The sequence below is a fragment of the Hoplias malabaricus genome, chromosome 1 (genome assembly GCF_029633855.1).
Source record: "Hoplias malabaricus isolate fHopMal1 chromosome 1, fHopMal1.hap1, whole genome shotgun sequence".
Lineage (NCBI taxonomy): Eukaryota > Metazoa > Chordata > Actinopteri > Characiformes > Erythrinidae > Hoplias > Hoplias malabaricus.
Genome location: NC_089800.1, coordinates 46,744,254 through 46,763,388, shown reverse-complemented (window position 1 = coordinate 46,763,388; position 19,135 = coordinate 46,744,254). Strand labels below are relative to the sequence as shown.

Sequence of the window (19,135 nt, the reverse complement as noted above, 5' to 3'; positions counted from 1 at the left end):
GGAGCTGTGTGACTGCGACCCTACCTGCTGCGCCACCGTGCGGCCCCATTATGATAACCTGATTCAGTTTATCTCAATTACAGTATATTCTCCTAGTGTCTATGTCTATTTTAGGAGAGGTCTGTCTCTGGTATTCCTACATGGTGGGATTGTATTTTTAATCCTGAAAAAGAATCAAGATACAGACACACACACACACATACATTTTACCACAACTCCTGTTGGTTAATTCCAGCCTGTCTTTAAGTGCTGTGCATTATGTGGTGCAGCTGTTGTGTGATTATTGAGTACACAGCGTGACCAGGAGCACAGGTCAGTATGAGGATGGACTCATGGAGATAGATGCTGCTGTCACACTCTGATGCTCCCTACCTGCAGTAATCACTCCAATGAGTCACCTACACACACACACACACACACACTCTCTCTCTCTCTGCTTGATCTTTAGCACTCATAACCCAGCCCCAGGCAGCAGAGCCTGTTTAACTAGAGCAAGTTTAATTACCTTTTGAATGGCATCAGAAACACAGCTATCGATCTTGAATAGTGTAGTTTGTTCCAGAAGTTTGTGCCATTATATTCACTGTCTTGCATCTCTTTGGAGCTTACAGTCATTCCGGAGCCATAATGGGAAGATGTTTTTCAATCTTTGGTGAGTTTGAACATGTGTACTCTGACCAGCATTAGTTTTTCCTCCATGTCTTGTTGCCTTGGAGGCAGACTTGCATTTTCTTTCTTCAATTTAGCCACCAAGGACAAGCCTAGCTTCCTCAAAATGAGCTCGCTTAGATAGGGGGATGACAGGAGGATGACTTTCTGCTGCCCTCTGGGTTAATCCCCCTGCCCCTCAGCCAGTGAAATGCTACTCATCTGTCTGGTAATTGCTTTCGTCAAGGAGGTGGCATGGAGTAAAATGGGACGCAAGGCTGCGCTTGGAGGAGAATTGTCCCTGCTATGCTTTTTCATTGTATCTTACCACTACACCTCTATCCCCACCCACCAGGATGGACTTTTCCAGAAGAGAGTTTTCATGTGTTACAGCACACGTTTGGCCTTCTCACTTTATTCTAGGGATCTACACGTTTAGAGAAACCACAACTAATTTTTTTTTTTCCCATTGAAAATTACACCTGGACATCAGGATTGCAAAGGCCAATATCCTTCGGTGATTAACCATTGATATATTGTATGTAGTGTGAGATTGCCTTCAGCAAATCCTTTAGATTTCAGCCTTTGTTCTACACTTACTATTTGAATATAGATATTAAACCTGCTCAAAGCTACTCTACAGCTAAAATGTACTTTTGCTTTGTAATATTCTAGCATTACTTCATATAAATTAGTTTTTTAGTAGGACCTAAGAACATTGTCCTGTTTCTGTAGCTTGTATTTTTATCACATAGTAGACCCTGTGGGTAATTCTTTGTTGCTTGGCTTCATGTAGAGAACATTTTCCTTACTGAGCAGTTTTATAGTCTCGCATAAAGCTCTCACCCAGATTTGTCCCCTCTCTCTGGGGATTTCTCCTTCGCTTTCCCCAATAACATATACCTTGCATCTTCTACATCCTTAGATAAATTATGAGAAGTATCACATTAGCTTCTTTCGGTTCCTTAGGTAAGTGTTGAGGGCCTATATTCTGCTTCTTTTATATTTTCCCCCAAAGGTCCACTTATGAAGTTTGCATGTAGCAAAAACAGTTGCTCATTTTACAGTTTTTCCAAACTCTCCGTATTCCTTAGCATTAACTGTTTTATTATATCTGTTCTTGTTAGCTGACTCCTGCGCTCCTTCTGCATGTCTATCCCCTTTGGAAAACTGTTAAATGAGTTGGTTACCATTTGGTTCCTAGTGCTATGTTTAATTATGACTTAACCCCAAGAAATATCACCACTATCACCACTAGTGATAATATCACCACTGCCTTTGACACAACAGGAACACCATGCTGTACCAGTGTGTCCTTGGGCAGGATTCCTAATCGATATTATCCTACCTCTGTCATAGGATTAAGTTGTGAGTTGAATCTGCATTAATAATAAGAAAGTTTTACAGTTTTGATGTATGTGTAAATATGTCCTATTATTGTTATAAATTGGTGAATGAAGGAAATATTTTTATATTATTTGTTTTTAATATTGTGTGAACTTTTAATGAATTAATCAGTTATTCACCAGTGTTTTGCTTCATTCTCTAATGTATTTCGACTTATTTAGCATTCAGACCTTCTTCTACTATTGTGACACCCAGCTTTGAGGCTATAGTGCAGTGCTATGGAAATAGAACTCTGTCTGTAGAGCGTACTGTACACCCTGGGATGATTGATGCACTGCTGAGGTCTAGTCATGCCTTATGCGTTCAGAAATGGCTCTGTGAAATGCTCTATTAGTCAGGCACCATGACACTCTTTGTATGTGATGTTCTTAAGGGATGCTGATATAATGTAGCTTTTTTTTTTTACCTCAAGAACCTGACATACCATACTACAGATTTTGCTTAAGGAGAATAAGAACTGTGTTGTAGATTTAAAAGGGATAATTTTGTATCAACCACTTTAGCCCTAAGGACTATATTTGTAGGTGATTCTCTGTTAACATTACTTTAACCTCAATATTAATGTAGTAGCAGCCTTTACACTTCTGGTAAGTCCTTACGCAACATGTGGAAATTTGGCTGTGAGGATTTGATTGCTTTTTGCCACAAGAGCATCAATCAGATAATGATTTAAATAATTAGCTATTGATTACAAATGCCAGAAATTTCAGTTCCACTTTGGAATAGCAATGCCCCTCTAGCCAATGTTTGTCATCGGTGCCAAACTCATATGCAGCTGCTTCATAACATAGTAGGTAGCATGTTCTTCTGTTGCCTCACTGTTCGAACCAAAACATTTATTCTTAAGCTTATATGTATTCATATGAAAGAAACGTTCTCTTTAGGGTTAGTTTATGTTAAGTGATAGTTTCATTATGACATTTTGTCACATTTTAAACTGAAGCCACTTTTTTCACATTAGAGTTGTAAAAAAAAAAAACAATGGCATTTTGGAAGCATTTTCATTGCAATATGTGGCTGTGGTGCCTATACTGATATTTTTTGTTTTGTTTATTTTATTTTATACACTAGGCAAGGCAAAGCAAGTTTATTTATAGAGCACCTTTCGTACACAATGGCTATTCAAAGTGCTTTACAGAGCAGTACAGAAAAGTTAAGGTAGAAGAATTAGAAATGTAAAAGATGATTAAAAACAGTTAAAAAGCTATTAAAACAGCATAGCAAACAGATTATGTAATAAAAAAAAACAAAAAATATTAAAAAGCTATTCAAGTAGAATGAAAACAAACTAAATTACAAAGACAAATAAAACGGAAAGGATCAATAACAAGAATGGGCATTTATTAAAAATAGTACTAAAAAAATGTATTCCAGTGAAGTATTACTCCAGTATATTGACCTATACATACATGCGACATAATTAATGTCACAGTGTTGAATTCAGACCCTTGTACTCAGAGGAGTTGTTCCGATTTATCATTAACCCCCTATAATCAGACCTGAAATCCAGGGGGCTAAGAGCTGTGGCCTTGTGATGGGATTCACAGTGGCATAGTCCGTGTAGTTTTGAATATCCACATCCTCATTAGAGGCTGATGTAGGAGCGAGTGTCAGAGATGACCCAGTTCACTGCCCATCAATGGCACTGTTGCATTCTTGTATTCAGATTCCTCACTGAGCCAGGTGCAGTTTCTCTTTGATAGCTGCACAGAAAGGCCTTCTTGAAAGCAATCCCAGTCAAGGGCTTCTGCTGGAGAGGAATGACTCACGTCTCGTTTGCAGGATGAAAAGATGGTTGGTGGAGATTGTGTTCCTTGCTTTTTTTTCTTTTTTTTTTATATTATATATTAGCCATCTTCCTACTCTCTTTAAAGCTAGCCTTTTTTAATCCAGCCCTCTCCCAGTGGCTTTCATAATGCTTGAATCGACTAATAAGTCTTTCTCTGAGTGTCCTTGAAATGAAGGAGGCCGTAGTTCGCATTATTTGATCCATTTTCTTTTAGAGTTTAAATGATATTTTAATATTTTCAATGTGCCTTTCTTGAGATTTATTGCAGGTTCTGATGAAAAAGAAGGAAAGAAAGAAAGAAATTGAGATTGAGGTATAACTAGAATATGTGCCAAGTCTGACATACTAGTACTGAACCAGATTTGATTATGCATACAGGTGAACTGTCATCACAGTGTATTTCACATACTGAGAAAACAAGTACTATATAACATTATTGAGCACAAACTGTGTTGCACAGATTTGCAAAATTAAAGTAGGGGTGACCGTTACATTATTGGCTGATGAAGTTTATTATTCGGAAGGCTTAAGAAAGGAGAGAGAGTGAGACAGGGAGAGAGAGAGAGAGAGAACGCTCCTCCAGGGCTGTAGGGTGGAACAGATGTGTCCTTGTCCCCTCTCCAGGCCACGACGGCCCAGCAGAGCACAGCCACTGACAGGGCAAACAGGGTGGAAAAAACGCAGAAAAATGGAAAGCTAAATATTGGCTTTATCTCTTCAGTAATAAAAGGCCCATGAAATTGATTTGATGCCGCCAAGTCTCTCCCGAGTGGAGTCTTATGCTCACAAATGCAAAACAATGAGCTGGCGCAATCTATTAATTAACTGCCTTAATTAATCCTAATCCAACCAAGTTAATCTCTTCCTAGAACTAGCGAGATCCACTGCACAGGTGCCTACTCGACTTAACTCACATGTGGCAGTGTAGCTTAACGAAGCAGGTTGAAGTGTGGTGTAATAAATGTAACAGTTATATAAAAAAGGAAAGGAACGGTTTATAAATTCTAATCAAGTGCTGAAGGAGCAGATAATGGAGATTTAACAAATAATTTCCCAATAATTTGATTAAGAAAAAGCACAAAAAATTGATACTGGTAGAACTAGTTACTGCACTACTTCAGTGGTTACTTATTGTAAAATAGGCGTCAAAATACCATATTTTATTGCTAATTTGCAATGTAATTTGGACAGTAAGACATATCGTTGAGCCCATACTGGCCCTTACTGAATCATTTATGCGCATTAATGCAGCCAAACATTAGGAGGACAGAGAAACAAAGAACATGGCACAAAAAGCTGATGTAAGGTGCAGTGCTCAAAGGTTCCACTGTGGTCAGTTTGGGTCCAAGACCCTTGCACTCCACCGTGATATTAGACACTGGTAAATACAAGCTGTTAGAACGTGAAAAGTGTTGTGGTCTGTTTACTCTCTAGTGTCTGAATCTGATGCTAATCATTTGGATGTCCTTTCTCATATTCAACATGGTGCTGCACCCATTTTGAGAAAAGTATAAGTGCTCATTTTCTAGCATCCAGCATTGTAGACCACTCGCCATAACATACATTTGTATTTGTATTTATAAGGCTGTTTGGCGGCATTGTTCTGTATCGCTGCTAATCTCAGTGTAAACTGGGCTTTTTGGTTAGGCATGGGCAGCACATAAAATGTTATTAAGGCCACTAATATGAGGGTTTGGGAGTGTCTGTGTTGAAGAATAGGAGGGAACCCATAAGAGACAAGGCTAATTACAATCCATTTCTCTATCTGAACTCAACCATCTGCCAGTGTCACCCGCTTACTGTCTATTGGCTTTCAATCATGAACGGACCGCTGCAGCCAAAGATGTGTGTTTTAATTAGGGAGCTGCTGTATAATTATATTTATATTTTAATGATGACTTTGACAGAGTGTTTGAGTGGATGTCCTTCATTGTTCGCTAAAATGATAATATTTAATTATGATGTTTGAACACACTAGATTTAGGCGCTCAAGTGGTTTTCTGTCTCTTTGACATGTACACACACACACACACACAAAGAAGATGCTGGAAAAACTTGGATTCTCTTGCATTGCACTCTTCTGGTCAAATGCTTGTGAGTTGTGTAGAGGTGGTCTATCAGCTCCATCTGAAGTGTTAGAAGTGTGTTTTTAAATTCGTATCAATCCCTATTTGGCTCCAGCCTGATTCAAATAACCACAGACCTCAGGAACATCTAGAATTTAGAGCCAGGTGATCTGTGGGCAGTAGATGATTAGAACCCAGTTGAAACACAATTTTCACATAAAAAAAAAACAGCTCATGTGCCACTTCTTCATCACATTAACATATCTTCAACACTATATCATGAAATGTCATGAATGTAAAATAAAACAATGGTCTCTTGAATATAAATCAGCTAATTTTAATATGACAAGCACAAACCTAATGTATATGTTTTGTCTTGTTTGACCAAAATAGTCCAAAGGCTTATGCTTAATAACACATTCCAGGTTTTATATAGGCCAGAAAGACAATGGTGATATATCCTAATCTTTCTGTCTAGTTCTATAGTCAAATTCATATGACTTTGATATTATATTATTATTATTTTTTCATTACTTTGTGTTAGGTTCTGGAAATTGTTTCCCAGATAACAATGAAAGTATTGCCTAAATGTGGCACATCTGCAATTCTCTTATGACCTACATTTGGCCTTGAATGACAGCATTGACTCAGATTGAGTCTGGCTGCCTCAGCTGCTTTCTGGGTTTGCTTATCTTACAATATTCTTAGCTTCATGATAGTGTCACTTTGTAAACTCAGGCTAACAGTTATCATTTCTTTAAAGTTTCCCTTTGTAATTATCTGAATCCAGAGCTTCCTGAGTACCTCACTCTAATATGATAACCATACTTTCTCATAGACACAAACATGCGCTGTGTTGTTATTGTTAGTGAGCGTAACCCTAAAAAGTCCTGGTGTTTTAATCCAAGCTATCTTTGTTCATTTGTGGCAGTTACCGATACTACACTCTTTAAAACTCACCCAGCCATCTCAGTTGCACATTAAAGCATGTCCCCTGGTTAAAGTAATCCGGTAAAAAATATATACCTGTTCTTTTGTCTACAATAACAGATGCCTACATTGAATTAAAGAGCACTTGGAAGTGAGCAATTAATTAATCCCAGATGCCTAATCTGCTAATAACAGCTTAAAGGACCAGTAAAACATGGAGCCAGACTCGCCTGGTCCTGATCACAAATCACCCCCACTGTGCAGCACCCCAGGCCCACCATGGCTAGAGCTGCTATTCACACTGCCTGGAGACCAAATTATCCTCCTGATTGATTGAGTTCCAAAGCATAAACCGCCATGACCGGCGACAGAAGAAGATTCACCCGCTCAGCTTTACGACACTCTCTCTCTCTCTCTCTCTCTCTCTCTCTCTGAATCTCCTTTTTCCCTTTTCCCCGCCCTAACATAAGTGGTGCTGGGGAGATAAGTGACTTAAGTGGACTACAAAGTATTCAGATAGTGTAACCATTTCCATATCGCCTTTGTGCTGCCAGTGTTGATGATGGTTGGACTTCAACCCAGAGCTGTTCTCCTCTGGATGGATTTCTTTGACGTCCAGTTTCAGAGGCAGTCCAGCGCTTTTGCCTGTTCTTTCTGTTATGACAGCTTTTTCTGCTAAGCTACAGAGAGCATAATTGCTTGTCTATAAATATACTGTCTTACTGCTTTCATTTACAGTATTAACAAACAACTGAGCCGTCACGTAATTCTTTAAAACTGCAAAATCAATGGCACGCAGAGTGGAAAACGATACTCAGACAAAGGATTACACAACACAGTGCAAGATGTCTTTAACCATTTGTTTGAACGTTGCATTGATTTCGCAGAAGGATGCTGAAGTGCCCTATTGAAATAGTTCCTTTTAAGATGTGGTTCTTAACCCTTTGACTGCTTCATAGTGCAGTATTTCTTCTGTTAATGCCTTATAAAGGCGTACTAGTGTCATTGCATTTCACAGGATTGCAAAGCTCTAATCAATTTATTATAGCAAATGGGCGTAAAAGCTGCCTATCATATCTGAAAAGCTCATCCGCGTTTGTGGCCTTCCTGGTGTGTGCTCAGAGCAGATAAGCAGCCAATGAAGACATGGCCATCCATGCAAAAATCCTCCAGAGTGCATTAGGGCCACTGTATCCTGCTGAAGATATTAAAGGCAGCTACTGAGGCCAATACCAATACACCACAGAGACTGCCCCCAGCACCCAGACACAGCCAATCACACTCACACAGCTTACAGCTGAGCTACAGCTACATTACACCAGCACAGTTCTTCACTTCTCATATATCAGCACACTGCTTATTTCTCTCTTTCTCATTTACTCGCCACTGTCTCTACTGTTCTGTCCTCCTCTTTAATTCTTTTTTCAATCCTTTCAGTCTTCTCAGCTCGATTCTGTTAGTGTCTTTTCTTTCCATCTTGTCTTCTTTTTTTATGTCCTTTTCTCTTATTTTGTCTTGATCACTTTTATGTTGGTGGTTGTTGTAGTGTAGTGGGAAGGCTCTTCAGGGTTGTGTCCCAACTTCCCAAGCACATTATTCTACACCAATAAGAGCTCTTCTCTTCTCCGTCTTGTTATATTACCTCTCCTTTCCCCACTGTTGAACCTTCTTTCTGTGTATTGTTTCTGCAGGATTTCCTGCGACGGCGTATGGTCCTGTGGCAGCGGCAGCAGCAGTGGCAGCAGCACGTGGCTCAGGTAGGGCGGCCCGGGGAAGAGGCGGCTACGCAGCATACCCTCACAGCACAGGGCCAGGTAAACGCTCTGGCCGATTTATCTGTGTGGCTGCCCCGCTCTCCATGCTGCTCTTAACTCTAGCCGCCTCTGTCCTCACACACACACATACACATACACACGCACACATACACACAACACACATACCCACACACAAACGCACCACTTCAGAACGTGTAGTTAGAGGGAAAAGGGCAGGATTCCAGCCCCCCTGCCTTCTTGTCCTCCTCTCCTAACTTACAGTAGGTGTGATTAATGATGTTAGTAGAGGTTGCCTCTAGAAACTGATCTTACACCAGTTTTGCTCTCTGTGTTATGTATAACGAACACCAGGATGTGCCTTGGTGAAGCTGGTGATAGATCAGAGTTTAGAGCCAAGCTCTGCTCACACAGTTCTATGTACTCTTTGCAGCAGTGTTGTTTTCCTAACCCCACACATCGCCATCAAACATGGAGTTATCTTCATTTCTCATTGTTAGGAAAGAGGGTATTGTTCCACATTTTCACTTCCAGTTTCAAAAATATAATCTTCATAACTTTTCTTCTTCTAAAAGTTTTAAGCATTATAATGAGCTGTTTTAACAGAATCATTTCACTTAGTTATGGCATATAGAAGCACATATAGGCTGCTGAATCACTGTATTCCCCTACATGAAGAAATCTGAGCCATTTTCACAAATACATGAATGCAGCTACTGTGCAGAACTTCAGCTTTCAGATGATTATAATATAAAACAACTATAATTCTAGAATAAATCTGTACATTTATGGTACAGAGCTGTACATTCGTGATTCTTATATTAACATACATATGGTTAGTTTAAAGTCCAAAAGATATTGCACACTCTCTTTGTGCATCTTTAATGTAACAGTCATTTTTAATAATAATACATTTATCAAGCATTTCTTGCTAGTATTAGCCTAAAACTGATGCTGGATATTGGACTTTTGCCATGGCTAGTTTTTAGGGAGTTCATCCGCAGTTAATCACTTCAGCTCCTGGCCACAACTGCCCACCAGCTTTTGAGAATAAAAGAGCAGAATCACTGAGGCTGCACATTCAGTAGTATTCTGGCCTCTCCTCATCTGACCACAGCTATCGATCCAGCAGCCAGATAGCTTAATCAATCAATCTGACTTTGTTCCTAAGACACAATGATACTTAAATAAATAAACGGCGTTGGGGGGGAGGGGTGGGGGGTGTAACCGGGCATCACTCTCCTCACTGGCCTTTACTGCAGCGACTGGCCTTTAGCGCAGCAGGAAGTGATGGCCTTGTCTAATTGCCTGTCAGAAAGTGGGGTCTGAGTGCAAGTTTGATGTGGCCCCTGATTCTGACAGCTCCCATAGACACAGGCGCACACACACACGCACATGCACATGCATACACACACCCTCTTACACTTCCTAACACACATGTACATTGTAACACACAAAAACACGTGCACACACACATTCGTGTGTACACACCCTCTTGCAAGCAGCACACACTCGAGCACACTCCATTGACACCTGCTCTGGAGCAGACAGTCATCCATCGCAGTGTAATTCGTAGACAGCCGTAAAAGTGGCTGTGCTCACAGTCTGACGGAGTGCAGCCGACAGAGCGTGAGCCAATCAGTCATGCCTCTCCATTCAATCAGACGTGTCTGATTCTGATTAGTGCCCCTGCTAAAAGAACTTAGCCTGTGAGAAATAGGGGGTGGGGGGGGGGAACACAGCACTTTGCATCTCCTTTCCATTCATGGGTGTGAATTACACCAGGCTTGTTCAGAGAACACTATAAAGATTAACTCCTTAAACTCTAGTTAAACCCTATTCACTAACAAGTATAAAACTAGTGTGTGATACTAAATAGTGTGATACATGCTACAGGTGCACATACTTTAAACTTGTATTACTTTGTATGCAGCATATACAGGGGTTGGACAATGAAACTGACCACAATAATTTATTAGTATAGTGTAGGGCCTCCTATTGTGGCCAATACAGCATCAATTTGTCTTGGGAATGATGTATACAAGTCCTGCACAGTGGTGAGAGGGATTTTAAGCCATTCTTCTTGCAGGATAGTGGCCAGGTCACTACGTGATGCTGGTGGAGGAAAACGTTTCCTGACTCGCTCCTCCAAAACACCCCAAAGTGGCTCAATAATATTTAGATCTGGTGACTGTGCAGGCCATGGGAGATGTTCACTTCACTTTCATGTTCATCAAACCAATCTTTCACCAGTCTTGCTGTGTGTATTGGTGCATTGTCGTCCTGATACACGGCACCACCTTCAGGATACAATGTTTGTACCATTGGATGCACATGGTCCTCCAGAATGGTTTGGTAGTCCTTGGCAGCGACACGCCCATCTAGCACAAGTATTGGGCCAAGGGAATGTCATGATATGGCAGCCCATACCATCACTGATCCACCGCCATGCTCCACCGTAACTCTCCCGGATGTGGGGAAAACAGTAAAGGTGGACTCATCAAAGAACAATACATGTTTCACATTGTCCACAGCCCAAGATTTGCGCTCCTGGCACCATTGAAACCGACGTTTGGCATTGGCATGAGTGACCAAAGGTTTGGCTATACAGCCTGGCCGTGTATATTGACCCTGTGGAGCTCCCGACGGACAGTTCTGGTGGAAACAGGAGAGTCGAGGTGCACATTTAATTCTGCCGTGAATTGGGCAGCCGTGGTTTCATGTTTTTTGGATACAATCCGCGTTAGCACCCGAACATCCCTTTCAGACAGCTTCCTCTTGCGTCCACAGTTAATCCTGTTGGATGTGTTTCGTTCTTCTTGATGGTATGCTGACATTACCCGGGACACCGTGGCTCTTGATACATCACAAAGACTTGCTGTCTTGGTCACAGATGCGCCAGCAAGACGTGCACCAACAATTTGTCCTCTTTTGAACTCTGTTATGTCACCCATAATGTTGTGTGCATTGCAATATTTTGACCAAACTGTGCTCTTACCCTCTGCTAATTGAAGCTCCACATTCTGCTCTTACTGGTGCAATGTGCAATTAATGAAGAATGGCCACCAGGCTGGTCCAATTTAGCCATGAAACCTCCCACACTAAAATGACAGGTGTTTCAGTTTCATTGTCCAACCCCTGTATGCATGCATATATATATATATATATATATATATATATATATATATAATACAAGTACATAGGGGACTGACCAAACATTTAAGAATAGCATTGTTTTAATTTTTACTCTCAGGGCCCAGTACACTATATCTTTATCTTCAATTATTTTTCCCTGATGTCTGTTAACAGCATTTGGTTTTATCTACCAAAAAATGGTTATAATTCATTATTAAACAAAATTCTTCAATGCTTTTGTCTTCCCTCTGAATCAAAAAGCCCAGTTTCCCAAAATCACTGGTACGAAGATTATTATAAATAAAATGTTGTGTTCGATTTTCATTGTACAGTTTGCGAATTATCTCCGTGCTGATGCTTTTGAGAACTCGAGCTCAGGCTGTTTTTCAACAAATCAAAACCAAGGTCATTTACATAATCCGTGTTAAAGGCAGAATATGAAACACAGCCTGGGTCCAGGCTAAAAAGTTTCTCATGTCTTCAGCATGAAATCACAGGCTAATCTGATGTAAGCTGAGTGGTACATAAGTGGAAATGATTCTGTTCTTGTGACCACACAAAATACAGTGAATTCAAAATATTTTCAGGGCACTTCCATAGATGAAGCACACTCTTAATTGGTGAGATTTGACAAAAAGTAAGCTACAGTTTCTCATTATTAATACATTTTCCCCGGCATCTCTAAAGCTTAACTGACCTACCAACGGTTGCTATTAAAGGTTGTGTTAGTGTGTGGAACATGGGTAAAATATGGATCCATATATGAGGAATGAATGCGGCTGCTATCAGAAATGCATATCTCGGTTCTGGCTGTAGTGGTCGAGAGGCTAGTTGTCCGTGGCTTAAATGACATTTCAGTATGTTTTGGAGGTTGGACTTGAGACACTGTGAAGGTATAGGTTCAGGGTTTTTCCAGTTTTTTATATTTATATTCTGAGATTGCAGGTTGAGGTGTGACAGGGTCAGGGTGTGTTTAATGGCAGGGTGGAATGAGCAGGGAGTCAGTATGGTGGAAGTGGACTGGTCAGGCTGTGATAGTGGAGTGCCTCTCTGCTTCTGTCTGAAGCTGATGGGGTGAGCGAGCTCCGTCTGCTGAGTGACAAACTCTCTCTCTCCACGAGCGCAGTGTGACACAAGCGGGGAAGCCATTGAGACAGAGTGCTGACATTTAACGATGACCTTTTCGTGGGACTTCATCATCTATTACCCAGCTGATCTGAGCGCCAGGATGAATTTATACACCCCTGCTGTGCATACATTTACTGCTAGGTGGAGGGTGAGATGCGTTTGTGTGGGCTGTTTGTTAAAAGCCAGTCACTCAGCTCCAGCGTTAACTTCGCTGCAAAGCACACAGTGGATGGCTCCAGCTGAGTCTTAAGTGGTCATAGTGTTGCTTTGGTCTGCTGAGGCTTAATGTGAAGTCAAGCTTTCACCACACTTATGAAAGCAGGCTTTCAGTACCCAGTTTATGTCTGGCCCAGTCACTAGTTCCTGAGGTGCTGATAAAACGAAAAGAAATGAACTAAGTTTTATTGATTGTCTGTTTTGACTCTATATTAAATAAATGAAGGGTAGGCTCTGGCTAAATGAGAGCATACGCTAGCTGCGCTAAAACTTTTGTGGGTTGTGCTTCAGCCTTTGGTTTAAGTTATTACCAGTAATATTATAACTACTTAATCAATTAAGTGTAGCAATTTATCTTATGGGAAATTTCCAGAATGGCCTGGGATGACTCTGATGATGTAATAAGAGGTTATTTTCTCTAATGCTCTCCTATTGGAGCAGTGGCATAGAATAAAGCCTGCAAATTTCTTCCAAGATTCACATGTGTTTTGTCCTGCTGTTATGACATTTATATGGAAGACTGAGCTGGGCTTGAGTGAGTGATGTGGCAGGCCCTATTTACGGCTAGAATTATAAAGCCACTCTTTAAAAAAACGATTCTGCACTGGTTGGAAATTGCCTGGAGGAGATCCTTTTTTTGTTGATTTATGAAGAGGTTGATCATAAAACAAATAGTACGTAAGCTTCAGCCAGGTGAAACGGGGTGTGGTTAGCCCTCAGTGTATATAAAGAAAAAAAGCAAACTTCAGACAGGGAATTTTCTTAATTAAAATGGCCAGCTGCCCACCGTGGACTGAGCAGTCATAGTAATATAGTATACACTGGGTGTTTTTAGTTGGTGTATAAAACTTAAGTTACGCAGAAGTGCTTTGAACCATTAGTTTTTTCACACTTACAATTCTCTTTTAAAGAGCCACACACTGATATTCATTCATTTATTCATTATCTGTAACCACTTATCCAGTTAAGGGTCGCAGTGAGTCCGGAGCCTACCCGTAATCACACTGATGTTTGTTTGTTTATTTATTCATTTATTTTAGGAGTTCAACCACAAGTTTTTAAGGAACCAAAAGTGTGGGTCATCTTTGTAAAAATGTTAAACTGCTATATATATCACATATTATCAGCAATATATCACATGATATCATAATGTATTGCTGTATACTGACTAGCTTGTTGTTTTCTAGCTGGTTGTGGTTCTTTGGATTTAGATAGTAGCTTGTGGCTGAAGCATTAAATTAAAACACTAAAGCACCAATTTTCCACCAGATATTATACTTTTAGAATATCTAATGTTCTGATAATAAACTGGAAGGCACTTTTACGTACTGCTTATATTTATGAAACCATAACTGTATTAAATAAATTAAATATGAAACAGTGAAATCTGTGCATCTTTACAGCTAGCATTGGGCAATGTGGCAAAAGTGTCATATCTAAATATTTATTAATAGTACACTGTTTGTATCACAATGTATTGACTGCATTAGCCATACCACTTGCCCACCTCTAGTTACACCCCTCCTTCAGATTATTTTTCAGATTGTATGTAACACTGGGTCAGCAGGCCACTGATGGTGCTGCACAGATAGACCACAGTAAAGGCAGAAACCATAAATCTTCCAGCCGTCAACAGAAAGCTCTGCATGCAAACTTCTTTTGTGCACAGTACATTATAGACTTCCTTAAAGAAGATATAGTGTTTTTAATGGGTGTTGACCTGCTGGTCATGTGTCTGTTTCTCTCTTGCCTGGTTTGGTCCTGCTGAAAGCCAATGTGTGTGAATCTGAGACTCTAGGACACGCGCTTCTCCCTACTACACACACTCCTCTGCTCACACTTCACTGGCAGGTTTGTCCCATCCCCCTCACCATGACCCTCCAACACCTCTTTTTATTCTCCTCTCTTTTCATCACTTCTCCAATTTGTTTCTTTTATTCCCTTTTATGCCATCATACAATGTCTTCCTCTTTCTTGCACCTCTCCTTTTCCTTGTTTCATATTATCCGCCCACATTCCATCTGTTCATACTTATTGTTCTTTTCTGAGCCCTCTACTCTCTAACAAGCAAGTTCTGCTTTCTAAATAAATGAATATATATATAATTTATCTTGAGTTCACTTCCATGTTTTCTCTCCATGGGTTGCATTTTTCTACCATTCTTTCAGTCCACTCTCTAACTGCCTGTTCCTAGACCTGTCCGTGCCTCTGAATTGACTGCATGCTTCACTAGTAGTGGTCTTGGTAGAGATGAATGTAGATGTTCTGTAGATCAAGTAGATGGTATTTTCTGTCACATTGTACTTGTTAAGATTTGTGCATATTATTGTTATGCATTAAGTAAGTTCAGTATGAATTTGCATGGTAGAAATGCACTTCTTTTAGCGCGAGTAACTCTCCCCCAACACTTTTTGTTTTTTGTTCAGAGCTACCCTTAAGTGTGTTCTGCACTAAACAAGAAAGACTGAGTTATCACAACCCTACCCCAAGCCTTCTTTATGCTGGCCATTCTGGAGACCAAGGGCAGATGACTCACAGTACAGTTCTTTAAAGTTCTCTTGACACTACCGATAGAACCAAAGTTCATTCCTGGCCTGTGGGCCAAGCTACTTCAGAATCGAGCACCTCCGCTCCCCTGAACTGGACATGAGGAGTGACCCGTTCAACTTAGCCTTTTTCATACATGCCTGTATATACGACTACAGCACCAGTCAAAAGTTTGGAGTAATCTGTACACTATAAATGAAAGTGTCTTAATTGTTCGGGGATTGTTTGTAAAGCTGTAGGAGAAAATATAATTGTTTAAGCAGCTTTCCATAATATGGTTAGTTTTGGTAAATTTTAAGAGGTGTTTCTCATGAAAAATGTATAACTTGTGCTTATTGGCTACCTTGTCAGGAAATTTAAAAATTGAAGGTTTTCCTGTGACTTTCCTGTGACAGTTCATTATATCAGTCAAAGACTGTTCTAAAATACATTTTACTCCTTGGGGATCTGTGTGTCCTTTGTTTTAAACAAGTAAAACCATATAATAGAGCAAATCAAAACACAGTGATTAATATCTGCGCTGTTAGAGAAGGAGAGAGGAGGAGAAGGATAGAGGGAGTGTCATTCTCCATTAGAGGTGTGTATGCAGACAGACAACCGGTGTCCTGTGCAGCTGGCCACAGGTGCTCTCTGGGCCATTCAGCCGCACGAGCTGCGCATATCACACCTTATACATGTCTGTCACACTCCTGATGAAGACGGATGTATGTTTTCTACCATCTCACAGAGAGCTGTCCACTTTACTCTTCCCTCAGTGCAGCAGTGTGTGGATGTGTCTATAGGACACACACAGCTCCATCCCAAACAAGAGGCTAATACTGAAGACTGGAAATGTTTGCTTAATATAATTTTAAAGAGCCCATAATGTGCATTTTTCACCCTGGAGTTCTCTTAAACCCCCCCAAAAAAATTCTTCTTCCCCTTGTCTCCTACGCACACTTTAGGACCACCCTGTTTATGTATCACCACCATCTGAGCTTCTTATTTTAGCGCTTGTGTAGATTTTCCCACAGGAATGTGCAGAAGTCAGAGACCGCACAACACTTGTGTACTTTCCTTAAAGAACATCAATAAGTTCTATACAGCAGAAACTTGCTTGCTTTTTTTTTTTTTGTTGGATCTGATGCGTATCTTGGGTCCAGTCGAGACACAGCCTTTCAAACGTTGCTTTGGACATTCTGAAATTTTTGTACCAGGCAATTGTAAATTATTATTAATTCAATTATAATATATCCCTCCCAATTAAACAGCCTGAGCGGAAACACCAGAGTGAATCAGATTTAATGTTATAAAGGAGTGGTGTAGCTGCTGTAATCCACATAAATGTTCAAACGTTTGTAGTCCCCTGTTCCCTGTTTGCTGCAGAAACAGCTTCTGCTCTTCTGGGATTAGACACCTGAACTTTCCTATGAGGATTTTATTTGACAACATTCAGTCTAGAGCACATTAGTGAGGTCAGTTACCCATGTTTGACGATTAGATGTGGATCATAAACGCCAGTCCATCTCATCCCTAAAATATTAGATGGAGCTCACTCCAAAGAGCACTGTTAGACTGCTGTACAGCCCAATGAAGGGGTTACATATTTTTCTAGCTCACACATGGAATTGAGTTTGGTGACTTTATGCTGGGATCAGACTGCACTGATTTTAACATGATTTGTCATATCTGGCAAATTTTCAGAGTCAGACCCATTATGAGCATTAGGAATGATAAATGCTCTCTCTCTCTCTCTCTCTCTCTCTCTCTCTCTCTATATATATATATATATATATATATATATATATATATATATATATATATATATATATTGTGTAGTGTGACATAATTAAAGATCAGCGATGTGGGACACCACAACGAAAAGTTTGCCTATTCTGACCTATCCTGTGGCATCTTCATTGACCATGACCAATAGGAGGACAGAGTGCTGTCTGGCGCGCATATGTAAACACAGAGAAGAGAAAGAGGGAGGCTGCTGCTGTAGCTATCAGCTATAACCCCCGAGAAACTCTGAAATCACGCAATGACGTGAACGAAGAATGGTCAGTGTCAAACATGTAGTGTTGCCAGTCTCCTGACCAAGATACAACACAAATTTGAAAGACAAAAATATCATGTGGTCTGATCCAGGCATAAACGGCATGTTCTTGACATGTTTGCACATTACCTTAAGTTCCCTTTGAAGGATAGACAGCCCCTGCTGTCCTTATTGAGATACCCAGGAACGGGTCTGCATGTTTTTTACTTCACACACAGCCGTCCATCCGTGATGACCTTAAACCCATGGAAGAACATGAACGATGATTAGTCGGTGTAAAACATGTAATGTTGCCAGTCTCCCAACACATTCTTGCTTCCCATTTTAGTTCATGGTTTTATATGGTGATTACGCAAACTGTGTGTGCATAATTAAACATCTGTGTTCACAAAGGATTCACCTTAAAGCAGCTGAATTAATTGATCATTAAGGGTGATTATAACATTTTGACCATACACTGTATGTAAATGCAATGGATATTTGGCATCACAAAAAAACAGTTAATTAAGAACAGACTGTTTTAGAGCTTAGTCTCCATATATGAATTCTCTGAACTGAAACAGTACTTCAGTAATTTTACTGAAAAAGTTAAATTTATTACCGTTTTAGTTCTAGAATTGTTGTTTTACCAAAATCAGCTTTCCATAATATGGAGACTTTAAATGATGCCATATCATGGGGAAAAATGATACGGCATTATCTATGGACATTATCTATAGTGTTAGATCTGTAAGTCATAATTACTCATCTCCCACCACCAAATGCTATTGTAGTACAGGACGTGTTAATGTACAGAGGGAATGACAACTAGTTATTGTGTAAAAATGGTGCATGTGGCAACGAAAAAGCTAATTACATGTGTTCAAGAAGTTCTGTGCTAATTCCCTAGCATGTCTGACAGGTTCACAGACACCCTTCAAGAGGATTTAAGTGGAGTTGGCCTCATTTAAGTAAGGAAAGATGGGAAAGATTCAGTCACTTTGAGATAGTGCCACGTCCATGTGAGGAACTGCTGCTTCAGTGCTTTTTAAAGAATGCCAGTCTGTGTTTTTCCTTTTTTTTTTTTTTTTTTTTTTTTTTTTTCCTCCTTTCTTTCTTTCTTCTTCTCGCCAACGGATTCCCTCTCCAGTGCTCTCCGATGTATTTACCGTGTCTGACATTTCTGCCTGCAGTAGATGATTGTGTGGAATGCTATTTCCAAGGCTGGCTGTGGTCCTTGAGCTTTTGCGGAAAACTGTTTGAAAGTCACCGTGCAAAATGTCAGCTTTTTCCTCCATCCTTTCATGAAAAGGTACTTTAAATGGCAGTATTTTGCTAGCATCAGCAGGCTAATTGTTGTAATATAGTGCTGACGGGTCAGGTGTGAGCCATTCGGAGTCCACTGAGCCTGATCCAGCTGCAGAAAGCACCAGAGCCTTCCCCCTGCTCCTTCATTAACATACTTCACATCATATTAAAT

At 40.2% G+C, this 19,135-nt stretch overlaps 1 protein-coding gene across 8 annotated transcripts in view; it reads left to right on the top strand.

Annotated features, from left to right (window-relative positions):
• Positions 1-19,135, top strand: part of LOC136691772 (RNA-binding protein Musashi homolog 2) — a 248,866-nt gene that overhangs the window by 211,898 nt on the left and 17,833 nt on the right. For all 8 annotated transcript variants that reach the window (XM_066664589.1, XM_066664543.1, XM_066664608.1 and 5 more), the window contains exon 11: positions 8,532-8,597. In XM_066664589.1, the coding sequence (XP_066520686.1) occupies positions 8,532-8,597 (66 nt within the window). The remainder of the gene's footprint in view (positions 1-8,531; positions 8,598-19,135) is intronic.